Source organism: Cnephaeus nilssonii (genome assembly GCF_951640355.1).
Source record: "Cnephaeus nilssonii genome assembly, chromosome: 2".
Classification (NCBI taxonomy): domain Eukaryota; kingdom Metazoa; phylum Chordata; class Mammalia; order Chiroptera; family Vespertilionidae; genus Cnephaeus; species Cnephaeus nilssonii.
The window spans coordinates 17241061-17253477 of record NC_137073.1 but is presented as its reverse complement, the minus strand read 5'-3'; the positions used below and the strand labels follow the sequence as shown (position 1 = coordinate 17253477).

The 12417-nt window shown below is 54.8% G+C and overlaps 1 protein-coding gene across 2 annotated transcripts in view; it reads left to right on the top strand.

The window, feature by feature from the left end:
* The first annotated feature begins 675 nt into the window (after positions 1-675).
* The window catches only part of PPL (periplakin), a 51093-nt gene continuing 39351 nt past the window's right edge, over positions 676-12417 (top strand). Inside the window, exon 1 of one of the 2 annotated variants that reach the window (XM_079798796.1) lies at positions 676-981. In XM_079798796.1, the coding sequence (XP_079654922.1) occupies positions 920-981 (62 nt within the window). In that variant the 5' untranslated portion in view covers positions 676-919. The remainder of the gene's footprint in view (positions 982-12417) is intronic. The other variant, XM_079798795.1, reaches the window with a different exon arrangement.

The window sequence follows — 12417 nt, the reverse complement described above, 5'->3', positions numbered from 1 at the left end:
TGAAGTAGTCTGTCCTGCCAGGGTCTGGAGTTATCAAGTTTCAAAGGATTTTTTGTTCGCCAGAGATGGCACAGTGATAATGATGGCAGAGCTTCTGCGCACTCAGGCCAGGCACTGTGCTAAGTGCTTTGTGTGAATTATCTACACGAATCTCTTCAAAACCCGTTGGGATGGGGTGGTTATCACTGTTCGACATATGAGGAAACTGAGGCTGGGAGCGCTAGGAAGCCTCGCCGAGGAGTCAGCTGACCATTTGTGGCTGCAGGCTCTGAACGCCAGCGGCGCACTCCTGATCCCCTTTTCTCAATTTCCACCGACACTGCTACCACCTGCGCGTAACTCACTAGCTATCCAGGGCCCAGGGCCCAGACTGGTCTTCGCCACACCTGTCTGGAGGACCCACCTAGGTGTTAGCCAACAAGAGAGGCAGCAGAGAGCCAGGTGAAGGCCCTCAGCCAGGGGCAGGCCAGGCCCGGGAGTGAGGGTGGGGCTGAGGATGTTTAGGAAAGTGGTCCGAGCGCCCCCGCCCGCCTGCTCAGCGTGGGGTGTGTGTGTGTGTGTCCGGAAAAGACCCCCGTGTCCCCACCCCCAGCCCAGGCCGGGAGCCCCACTCCCACCCGCCCGGCCCAGGGCGCGCGCCCGATGCGTCGGGAAGTCCCGCCCGTCCGATGGCCCCTCCTTCGGGAAGGTAAGCACCACCTTCCCGGGAGCGGCCGGGAGAGCCCTGGGTCTGCGGGCGCCCCGCCCCTCGCGAGTAGTGACCCGGCGCCCCAGTAGCGCCTCACTCGGGCTCCCGCGCTGTCGCCCGTTCACCTGCGCCCGCTGCCGCCCCTCGGTGCGCGCTGGGTCCCCCCGCCGCCCAGTACCCAGGCCCGCGCCGCCACCCGCTGCCCGCCCGCCCGCGCACCCCAGCGCCACCATGCATTCGCTCTTCAAGAAGAGAAACAAAGGCAAATACAGCCCCAAGGTGCAGACCCGGAGGTGAGGAGGCGTCCGCACATCGCTCCCACACGCCCTCGCGAAACCGCGCGCTGCGGGGCGGGGGGCTGAGGTCTGCAGGGAGCCCAGGAAGCGCGGTCCGGGGAGGCCCGGAGGGCGGGGACTGAGCCCGGAGTGCGCGACACTCTGGAGCGTGCGGCCCGCGGGCCACCTTAGAGCTGGGAATTCCGGCGGCGCTAGGGATGGGCTGGGCGTCCTCGGGAAAACACTGTATCTGGCACAGAGAGTTCTCGGAGCCCAGAGAACACTGACTTAGCGCCTGGAGGGCGGGAGCTGAGCTGGAGATGTAGGCGACCTCCGTCTCCCAGGGTCGCCCTGGCGCCGGGAAGCACCGCCCGGGTGGGGAGTGGTGTGTCCTGAGACGCTACACCCAAGGCCGGGTGGAGGGGACCTAGGAAACACGTCTAGGGGCGCACGGGGGCGGGTAAATTGAGCTAGGGTGTGGGAGGGGGCGTTCCCCTCCCTTGGAGAGCGCGCAGGTGCTCCTGGCGTTGGGAAGCCTGGAGGTGGGGGTGCCACCCTGCGCTCGGTGGGTGTGGGGTCGATTGGGTTGGGGGGCACAGGCTGAAACACCTCCTGTTCCCGCTCCCCGGCGGCAGCCGAGCTGGGGTCTGCGCTGCGGCTGGGCGGTGTCCGGACCTCCTTCTGGCCGCGCCCTCCCCCCACAGCCCCGAAACTGGCGGCGTCTCTGAGCCCGGGGTTCCCAGGGCGGGTTGGGAAGGGAATGACATGTCTTGATGTGTTTGCGTTGAGACGGCAGCCCACGTCCGTTTTGATAAGCCTAATGTATTCACTTAATAACCGGTTTAAGGGAGCCTCGTGGAGATGCTGAGATTGAGGGAGGGGGCGGGACTTCGGTCTGCCTAGTCCCAGCTGAAGGGAAAATGGGGGTGGGGCTCCCATTTAGGAGAGAGCACTTGACTAAATTTCTCCCTACAAGGGGCTCCAGGCAGGTGGGGCACTCAGAATTGCACAGCCCACCTGCCTGGGTATCCTCCCCAAGGTGCGCTCACCGTGAGCCCGGCACCCCTCCTTGACCCTGAGCTGCTCCTAACTCCCTCCCAGGCCCCAGATGAAGGCAAGAAAACGCTGGCCAGGGCCCCCACCCTGCCCCTGTGGTCCAGCCCAGGCAGACCTGTTTGACAAGTGCTGTGGGGCCCGGGTGCTGGCGCAGGGCGTGTGGGCACAGCCCTTTCAGAAACTGCACTGCCCAGTGATCCCACCCGCCCCCACCTCTCCGTTGGGCTGTTTCAAGCTCAGAGGCATTTCCTTCCCTCCCCTCCAAGGCTCCCCCCAACCTGGCCCCCTTGGTCTTTCACAATCCCAGAGATGGGGCAGGGCCCTGCACACTGTTCCTCTGTGCCTGAGTCCAGCTGGCTCTCCAACTCAGCTGGGGTCCTGTCCAGTCCCTGAGCTGTTCTCTCGAACATTGCACAATTGCATGCTCTGTGCCAGCCACAGAGGACTGTGCTGTTCTCCCTCCATCAAGACTCAGGCCCCTCCAGTCCTTTATCCCAGGAGATGGGCCAGGCCTCGCCCTGCATCCAGTCCCCCAAGGCCTGGCGTGGACCTAACAAAAGGTTATAATAAATCCAGACAAACTGAGAGGGCCATGGCTTTTCCGGCAGACGTAGGAAGAAAGGATTCCCATCCTTTATAGCTGTGGGGACTTGGAGGGCCTGGGGTGGCAAGGACACTGGGTGCTGCCCCTCTCCAGACTCCTAGCCCAAGGCAGCCACCCTCTGCCCTTGGCTGACTGACCTGATTATCTGAGATCTCAGCTTTGAGGTGTCTTTCTCCAGAAAGCCTTCTTGGTTCTCTCCCCAGGAGGGAGCGAAAGACTTCCTTTGAGCTCCCAGGGCCTTGCACAGTCACAGCCCTGAGGAGGGGCCAGGTGCTTCTCCAAGCGGTCTCACCAGCCCCGTGCGCCCCTCTGCTCTTTCCCCTCCATGGGGTCAAGTTCATGGACTGGATTATGGGGAGTGGGACAGCCTCTTGCCTCATTCTCTCAACAAGAATCTTGTGAGCATTCACCAGTGCTTAAGCCTGTACTTGTAGCTCTAAGATGTGGTCATAGGTCATGGGGCACAGGTCCCCAAGTTATTCTCTCACCCTGAGTTTCTGGGGGTCTTCTCCATTGCCAGTGAGATTCAGCATGGTATGGTGGGTGGGAGCTTTGGCCCTGGGCAGAATGTCTCGCTTCTGATTGTGGCTTTGCCACTCCTGCTGTGGGCAAGTGAGGGAACCTCTCTGAGCCTCAGATTTCTCGTCTGCAAAGCAGGAATGGTGCTAATATCTCCCACATGGGGTTCCTGCGAGCAGCAAACGTGACAACAAAGAGAATGCCTCAGAGGTGTCCAGACAGTGGGTCAGCATCGCCGCCCCAGCTGAGGGGACCCAGGAGCCGGGAGTTGGGACCTTCACACCCAGGCAGTTACGGCTTTGAGCTGCACAAGTGCGAACTAGCGAACAGAGCGCCTCCACGGAGAAAACGGCGCCTCCCTGTGTGTCAGCCTTTCAGCAGCTGAAACCGGGGAGGGCTGGGGCAGGGTGTGAACAGCTGTGCTGCTCCCGTCACCCTGGTTCCTAATGACAGGTGTGGGAGCTGATGTTCACACCTGAGCTAATGACAGGGTCAGGGCTGACGGTGCAGGTCACCAAGGACTGGGAGGGTTAGGAGGGGATCTGCTCTCATCTTCCTGCTCTGTGGCTGAGTTCAGCCCTGAGCAGCCCTTACTTCCTGGCTGTACAATCTGGGGCGAGCTGCTTGGCCTCTCTGTGCCCCTGTGTTCTCACCTACACAACGGGCACAAGCAGAGTGCCCCCTGGTGATATGGCTAGCATGAGGCTCAAATGAAATAATTTAGGAAAGAGTTAAGAATGATAGGAGGCCTCGGTCCATGGGAGCTATAATGAGCATAATCATTGAACAAATGCACTTACTGTGTGCCTGAACTGGTCAGGATATGCCCTGCACAACTCCAGGGATGCCATTCCTGGGGTGGGGCGTGGGGGGATGTGAAGGAAACATTCACAGTCTCCCTGCACTTGATTGATGGAGCTATGCTAATTACAACTGTGGTTACAGGACTGGGTTTCAGTGGGAGGGGAGGGGGCAAGCAAGGGCTGTTGTCCCCAGCAGGACATAGAACTGGGCAGACGTTTTAGCCTAGTGGCTCTAGTGCTCCCTAACTGGTCTGAAGTGAGCACTGTTAGAGTAGAGACCTCAGAGATCACGGAGGGCTTCCTGGAGAAGGTGTCTAACCTTTCGTGGGGAGAAGTGGAGGGGTGAAGATCCAGCTCTAAAGTTAGACTGAATTCTGCCTGTTTGATTTTGGCAAAGAAATTTGACCTTGCTGAGCCTCCATTTTCCCATCTGTAAAATGGGACTAATCTTGCTCTTCCACCCAGACCTGGGTCCCAGCAAGCACGCTGCAGCCTGGCCTGGTCTCCTGACATCACAGGTTGCTGCGAGAATGGCTCAGTCCTAATGGGGGGAACCTGTGTGGGAGGCAGGGCCCAAGGCTTTGTAGGCTGCTGAAAGGGACATGTAACCTCCCAGAAGCCGGCTGAGGTATCCTGAGCCTCTTGGTGGTTAAGAGCACAGACTCTGATGGCCAGGTGTGAGTCCAAGCCCCTGCTGAGCTGTGTGAGCGTGGGCAGGGCACTTAACATCTCTGGGTCTCAGTTTTCTCATCTGTGAAATGGGAGTGACGATAGCAACCCTTTAGCTGGTGAAGTCAAATGTGCGTGATAAGCCCAGCCCCAGGCCTGGCTCAGTGAATGCTCAGTAAACCATAGCAGCCAATGTTAGTAATCACACACGGCTGTTAAGGTAAGGATCGGGCTAAGCCACAGTTGACCAGGCAGCTGGTCTCCTTCCAACTGTGGAGGCTGCAGCCTGGGTGGGGTATGGGGTCAGCTGACTCCCACACATTCACGCGGACCCTCACACCCCCCTTAAGCAGACACATGGAGAGACACACATGCACACACTTATTAGGGACAGCTGGAAAGCCTGAATAATTCGACAGGGCGGCTTTCCCTGTCAGTAAAGCCTGCCTCCAGCTGTATGGGTGATTGGATTGCAGTGATCTGACCAGCCATCTCTCTAGCACCTACTGTGTGTCTGGCATGGCCATGGATGTTATAGCATCCCATCCTAACACTGTGCCTGCTATTAGTGATGGTATCCTATTTCACAGAGGGTAATACTGAGGCCAAGAGTAAAGGCATTCACTTGGGTTCACAGCTCACAATAGCTGATGCTGGGGACTAGGGGCCCCTGGGTAAGGAAACTAGGTCTCTCCACCAGGACCTGGGGCTGGTGGCAGCTGACCAGGCACTGCCCTGGGCCAGTCATTTGGCTTTTGTTTTCGCTGACTCCGCCCAGCCATCTTTTCCTTCTCTGGTCTCTCTGGCTTTGCCCTCACTTGCCCAGTCCTTCTCTTGGCAGAGGGAATGAGACCTGATAAATTAGATTAAGAACAGAACCAGCTGAACCTATAAGGATGGCTGCTACTGCTGGCATTTCAGGCGTTGTCGGGAGTTTGTGAGCTTTGCATCCTGCATCTCATTGGGGAGAGGGCGTTTTGGGGGAGAGGCTTAGCTCAATTCATATCACCGCGGCCACTCCCTGAGGAGGGGGAGGGGCATCAGGAGGGTCCTGAGGGGTTTGAGGAGGGGCATCAGGAGGGTCCTGAGGGGCCTTGAGAGCATTTCCGAGGTTCCTTGTCAAGGGAGGAGGATCCAGGATTCCCATCTTGCCACTGGCACCTGCACCCTCCCACCCTGCCTGCCCCGGCCTGTCCCAGAGATAGAGCTGGAAGAGGGAAATCGCCTCTGGGCTTTGTTCTCTCTGCTTTTGGTTGGTGTGCTGTGTGACAGCCTCCTGGGCCTGGGGAGGGAGGCCCCTGGCTGCTCTCGGTCTCTAGGCCGGCTGGAGCTGCCTGCAGCCTGAGCCCTGACCTTTCCCCCACTTCTCCCTGCCTCCAGAGGTAGCAGCCCAGGCTGGGCCACCAGCCCCTCTTGCCTGGGCACTGTAGTAGGCTTTTCACACTTCCTGCTTCCATCCCAGCACCCTGTCCCTTCTCTCCCGGCACCCAGGGAGCTCTTTGTAAGACACAAGTCTGATCCTGTCCCCGTGTAGCTCTAACCCCTGCCCCAGGCTTCCCTTTGCTCTCAGGCCCTGGGAGCTGCCCTGCACAACATGAATGCGGACCATTCACCCTCACCTTCCCACACTGCGTCCAGCCACTGGGCCTTTGCCTTCGCTGTTCCCCTGTCTGGAATGCTCTTCCCACCCATCTTCACTTCCTTGCTTGTCTTCCTCTTCCATGGTTCTTCGCTGTTCCTCGGGAAAGCCCTGCCCAACCTCTCTGCTGGGCCAGACTCACCTTCTCTATTGTCTCACCATCTCCTGTGTGAATCTCATCTCAGCAGCCATTGGACTCTGTGGTAGCCAAATGGGGATGAATGTGTGTCTCCCCAGAGACTGGCTGGTGCAGTCCATGTGTTGAGTGAATGAACGAGGGTGAGCTAAGATCCTCTCCCCCCTAAAATATCTCACAGGAACAAACACACTGGTTCGTGTACACACACACGCACACACACACACACACACATACACACACACACACACACACACACACACACACACACCAAGAGGATGGGGCTGGGTTTTATCTGTAAACAGAAATTTGAGGGCCAGAGCAGAGTGCCCACTGACCCCTGACCCCATCCAGTCACCTCTGTGAGTTTAGCAAACAGATGGCAGCAACAATACAGGGTGGGAAGTTAAGACAGTGGAGGCAAAGGGGCCCTGAGCCAGCCGGGAGGAGGGGGCATCTCAGAAGAGAAAGCACTGAGGACAAGACTGCTAGGTACATCCACCTGCCTAAACCTGCAGTGATAGCGTGTTGCAAAGCTAAAGCAAGGTGTGGAGGGCGCAAAGAGTAAGTTGTGTACATTTTTAAAAAATATATATTTTTATTGATTCCAGAGAGGAAGCAAGAGAGATAAAAACATCAATGATGAGAGAGAATCATTGATCGGCTGCCTCCTGCATGCCCCCCACCCCCACTGGGGATCAAGCCCGCAACCCAGGCACGTGCCCTTGACCAGAACTGAACCCGGGACCCTTCAGTCTGCAGGCTGAACTAGCCAAACTGAGCCAAACTAGCCAGGGCTGTTGTGTACATTTTAAAAATCATACATGCAACACAATTCCATACAATGTTTCAAGATGCAGACATAGGTATGTATTGAAAATGTAAAACAGGCTTAGGAAGAAAGCAGCAGCTCCAAAATGAACGCCACCCTCAAGGAGGGGCCCAAGGGGTCATGAACAATAAACAACATTTTATTTCCTTTTAAACAAAATCTGAAGCCAATCTGGAACATCAGCTGAATTGTGGTAGGATCCTCTTCAGGACTTCCTGCATGTTCGAGTTAGGTCATGGGTTTTCAAGTTTTTTCAAGTGAGGGGTGGGACGGTCAAGGAGAGCGGGCAGAGGACACGGCGTGGCCGAGAGCCAGGAGGGGAGCCCAGCGTCCTGCAGCTCAGCGTCCAGTCAATAGGAAGAGGAAGGATCTGGGGGAGGAGAGGGAAGGGACCCCAGGATGGTAAGGTGCCCAGGCATGGGGAGCAAGAATGGAGGTCAAGCAGGGAGGTTCTGGATGGGGGCTCCGGGGACGGGGAGGTGAATTTGGAAAGGTGTGAACATACAAGAGTCTCTGAGGTGGAGTCCTAGCTTGGGACAACTGTCCTAACTTATAATTGTTGTCTTTCTTAGACAATACTACCTCATCTCTCTTTTCCAGGCGAGGCTCAGAGTCCCAGTATTCTGCCCAAGGACTCTCAGCTGCGCTGACCTGGGCATTCTGAGCTGGGAGCAGGCAAGCCAGCTGGCAGGGGCCACAGCTGGCCGCTGGTCCATCCTTTCCTGGACGGAGGGATTTTGTCAGGTCTTGTGAGATAACGCACACAGTGCAGTGGCTGGCAGCTCCACCCGCTGCCTGCTGACCCTGAAGGCTGCAGAGCTGCAGGAAACAGTCGTGTGCAGAATTCTTTGTTGTCCCAGATGCCTGGGCTCATATTTCACACTCGTATCTTTTAAGGTTTCTCCATCCAGGGTAGGGGGACTTTGGTTCCAGTTCAAGGTTGAGGAAGGATTCTGAGTCTGTGCCTCCAGGAGCAGAGAGGGCTCCAGTCCTGTTGCTCCGGAAGAAGAGCCTGACTCTTCCCAACTATGAGATGGGCAACTAACTCCCTGTGTTCCTGAAGGGGAAGCTGAGGCCGATGGGCAGGGATGGGGAGCAAGGTGGGCAGAGTAGGAAACACCTGGGTTTGGGAGCCAAGAACCCACCTTCCAGGTCCAGCTGTGTCACTTGTCAGCTGTGCCACGGCCATATTCCTGCCCGTCTCTGGGCTTCGTTCTTCTTTTATTTATTTTTTTAATCCTCATCTGAAGATATGTGTTTTTTTTAAAAATATGTATATATTTATTGATTTCAGAGAGGAAGAGATAGATAGAAACATCAATGATGAGAGAGAATCATTGATTGGCTGCCTTCTGCACGCCCCTACTGGGGATCGAGCCCACAACCTGGGCATGTGCCCTTGACGGGGAATCGAACCCGGGACCCTTCAGTCCAAAGGCCAGCACTCTATCCATTGAGCCAAACCGGCCAGGGCTGAAGATATGTTTTTATTGATTTTAGAGAGAGGAAAGGAGAGAGAGAAACATCAATAAGTTGCCTCCTATACACACCCCAACAGGGGCTCAAACCCACGAGCTAGGTATGTGCCCTGACTGGGAATCAAACCCGCAACCTTTTGGTGTACAGAATGGCGCCCATACCAGCTGAGCCACTGGCCAGGGCTGGGCTTTGTTCTTCATCACTGGAGTACACGCTTCATGAAGGCAGGGACTTTGGATGCTGTGTGGTTGCTCCCAAACACCCCGGAATAGTGCCTAGCTCATGGTAGGTGCTCAGTAAACAGAGGTGAGAGGCCTGTTTTGAATTTGGGAATTGGTGGCATGTGGGATTGTGGAGAGGACTGGCGATGATGTGTGTAAAGCATCAAGCACATAGTAGATGCTTAATAAAGGGAGACCTGTACTCCTTATCCAGTGGTCTTAAATCAGGAATGCTGTCCTAACACATCCAGGGGTGCCGAGATCAGCTTGAGCTCTGTTTAAACCTTGCAAAAATCTTCAAGACATGCCCTGGTGTTACAAAAAGCAGCTTGAATTTCTGTGTGTGTCCAAAATATATGCCTGACTCAGCCAGAGGTGGTGAGGCCTTCCCTATGCAGAAACAGACTGGGCCATGAAGCAGCCATAGTTACTACACCAACAACCCTCTCAACCTTACTTCCCCAGGACTAATAGCTGGGTGTGGAGAAATTTACTGCCTAATTACCTTAGAAGTTTCTGGTAAGGAGAGTATCAGTCAATTGACCAATCAATCTGGTGTTTATTGGCTACTTCCTGTGTCCTGCTTTCTCACAAGACTTCCTTCCTGTAGAGATCAGGGATTCTTCCTCAGTCTGCTCCCTCTAGTCCTGTAACACATTGCTGTGGGTTGTTTTCTCATTCCCACCCTGGTTGCACATTAGAATCATGTGAGGAGCTATAAAAAGCAATGGTCAGGCCCTGTTGAAGACCAATTGAGTCAGAATCTCTAGGGTCACACCCAGACTTCAGTCTTTGAAAAAAAAAATTGAGCCCTAACTGGTTTGGCTCAGTGGATAAAGTGTCGGCCTGCGGACTGAAGAGTCCCAGGTTTGATCCCGGTCAAGGGCATGTACCTTGGTTGTGGGCACATCCCCAGTAGGAGGTGTGCAGGAGGCAGCTGATCGATGTTTCTCTCTCATCGATGTTTCTAACTCTCTATCCCTCTCCCTTCCTCTCTGTAAAAAATCAATAAAATATATTTTTTAAAAAGTTGATTTCAGAGAGGAAGGAAGAGGTAGAGGGAGGTAGAAGCATCAATAATGAGAAAAAATGATTGATCTGCTGCCTCCTGCACACCCCACACTGGGGATCGAGCTCAAAACCCAGACATATGTCCTGACTGGGAATTGAACTGTGACATGTGGTTCATAGGTCAATGCTCAGCCACTGAGCCACACCAGCCGGGCAAGATTTCAGTCTTTTGATTTGCAGCCAGAGGTGTGAACCACATATTTACATTCGTTGCCTTGCTCCATCTTGTATTAGAGTTATGTACACCTTGCTTTCTCCTTTCAGTAGCAGTTTCCCAGTCTGTCTCACTCTATTCTTGTATTCTCAATCATCCCCTATCATTTTGTTTCAGGTATATGTCTTATAAAATGGCCTAGAGCTGGCTTTTGTTTTATTTCTATACTAGAGGCCCGGTGCACGAAATTCAGGCACAGAGGGGGCGTGTCCCTCAGCCCAGCCTGCATGCTCTCCAATCTGGGACCCCTCCAGGGATGTCCGACTGTCCATTTAGGCCTGGGATCGGGCCTAAACAGGCAGTCGGACATCCCTCTCACAATCCAGGACTGCTGGCTCCCAACCACTCATTTGCCTGCCAGCCTGATCACCCCCTAACCACTCCCCTGCCAGCCTGATCAACGCCTAACTGCTCCTCTGCTGGCCCGATTGCCCCTAACTGCCCTCCCCTGCCAGCCTGGTCACTCCTAACTGCCCTCTCCTGCTGGCCCAGTCACCCCTAACTTCCCTCCCTTGCCAGCCTGGTCACCCCTAACTACCCTCCCCTGCCAACCTGATTGCCCCTAACTGCCCTCCCCTGCCAGCCTGGTCACCCCTAACTGCCCTCCCCTGCTGGCCTGGTCACCTACAACTGCCCTCCCCTGCAGGCCTGGTCCCTCCCCCCCACAATTGCCTTCCCCTGCAGGCCTGGTTGCCCCTAACTGCCCTCCCCTGCAGTCCTGGTTGCCCCTAACTGCCCTTTCCTACTGGCCCGGTCACCCTAACTGCCCTCCCCTGCAGGCCTGGTTGCCCCCAACTGTCCTCCCCTGCAGGCCCGGTCACCCCTAACTGCCCTCCCCTGCAGGCCTGGTTGCCCCTAACTGCCCTCCCTTTCAGGCCTGGTCCTTCTCAACTGCCCTCCCCTGCTGGCCTGATCGCCCACAACTGCCCTCCCCTGCTAGCCATCCTGTGGCGGCCATCTTGTGTCCACATGGGGGTGGCCATCTTTGACCACATGGGGGCGGCCATCTTGTGTGTTGGAGTGACGGTTAATTTGCACATTACCTCTTTATTAGATAGGATTACACTTTGATTGGTTGAATGGCTGACCAGCCAACCAGACACTTAGCATATTAGGCTTTTATTATATAAGATTCTCATCTGAGAGTCTTTATCTTTTAACTGGCAAGTTTAACTCATTTACATTTATTGTAATGACCAATGTGTTTGGAACTACTCTTGCCATATTGATTTGTATTTCTTCTTATTATGTTTTCTCTGTGTTCTTTTCCTGCATTTTAGTGGATTGAGTTATATTTTCACAATTAAAATTAGGATATAAGGCCTGAATGGGCAGAACAAATGAAAATACCCTGACCCAGGGGATCTGAATCTTTGTAATTATAGTTATTGAGGTGCTTTCTTAATCCTACCTAGGAGCTATAAACCTTTGGACAATAAGGACTTCCTCATTTTTTAGAGAGCCCGTCTGTAGCCCTTAATTCCAGGCCTTGTCTATGCATGGGACTCAATAAATAGGTGTTAAATTGAGCATTTTATAGCATGTCTTCAACAACTCCTGTCTGCAGGGGCTTGGTAATGCAGATGGGCCTGTCGCAGGGCCTGTCCCAGGGCCTGTAAGAAGGGCAGAGGTATGAGAGAGAGTTGGCAGGTGAGGGTGAAAATTTATTCAGCAATAATTGAGTATTTAAAAATATTGTCTATGTAGAACACCAGCTGGGGTGGCAGCAGCCACCAGCTTAGAAACGAACTCTGTGGCCGCAGGCAAGTCGCCCCTCCTCCCTGGGCTCAGAGTCTTCATCTGCAGTGGGAGCAATAATAGTACTGATGGGTTGTTATGAGGATCAAAGCGTGAACCTGTGTCAAGCACCAGGTAGGGTGTGGCCCGGGGAGGTGTTCCTTTCGTGCTGTCTGCCCCCCTCCCCCGCCAAAAGGCCTGCTTGGAGAGCCCCCCATGGTGTCTTCTTAGGAAAGTGACTCATCTCCTATGGTTATCCAAACACTGCTATTAATTGTACTGATGAAGATGTCAACAAGATGGGAATCACTGTGTCTCCCCTGGGGGGCGAACACCTTGCTGCATCGTCCTATCTCCTGTCTCCCCGATGTCTCCCTCTTTGTTTGTGGATCTGTATCGATGTTCCCGTGTTCTGAGTAGGTGAATCTGGAGCTTGTAAAAATTCTGGCACCATTACTTCCCAGCTGTGTGACC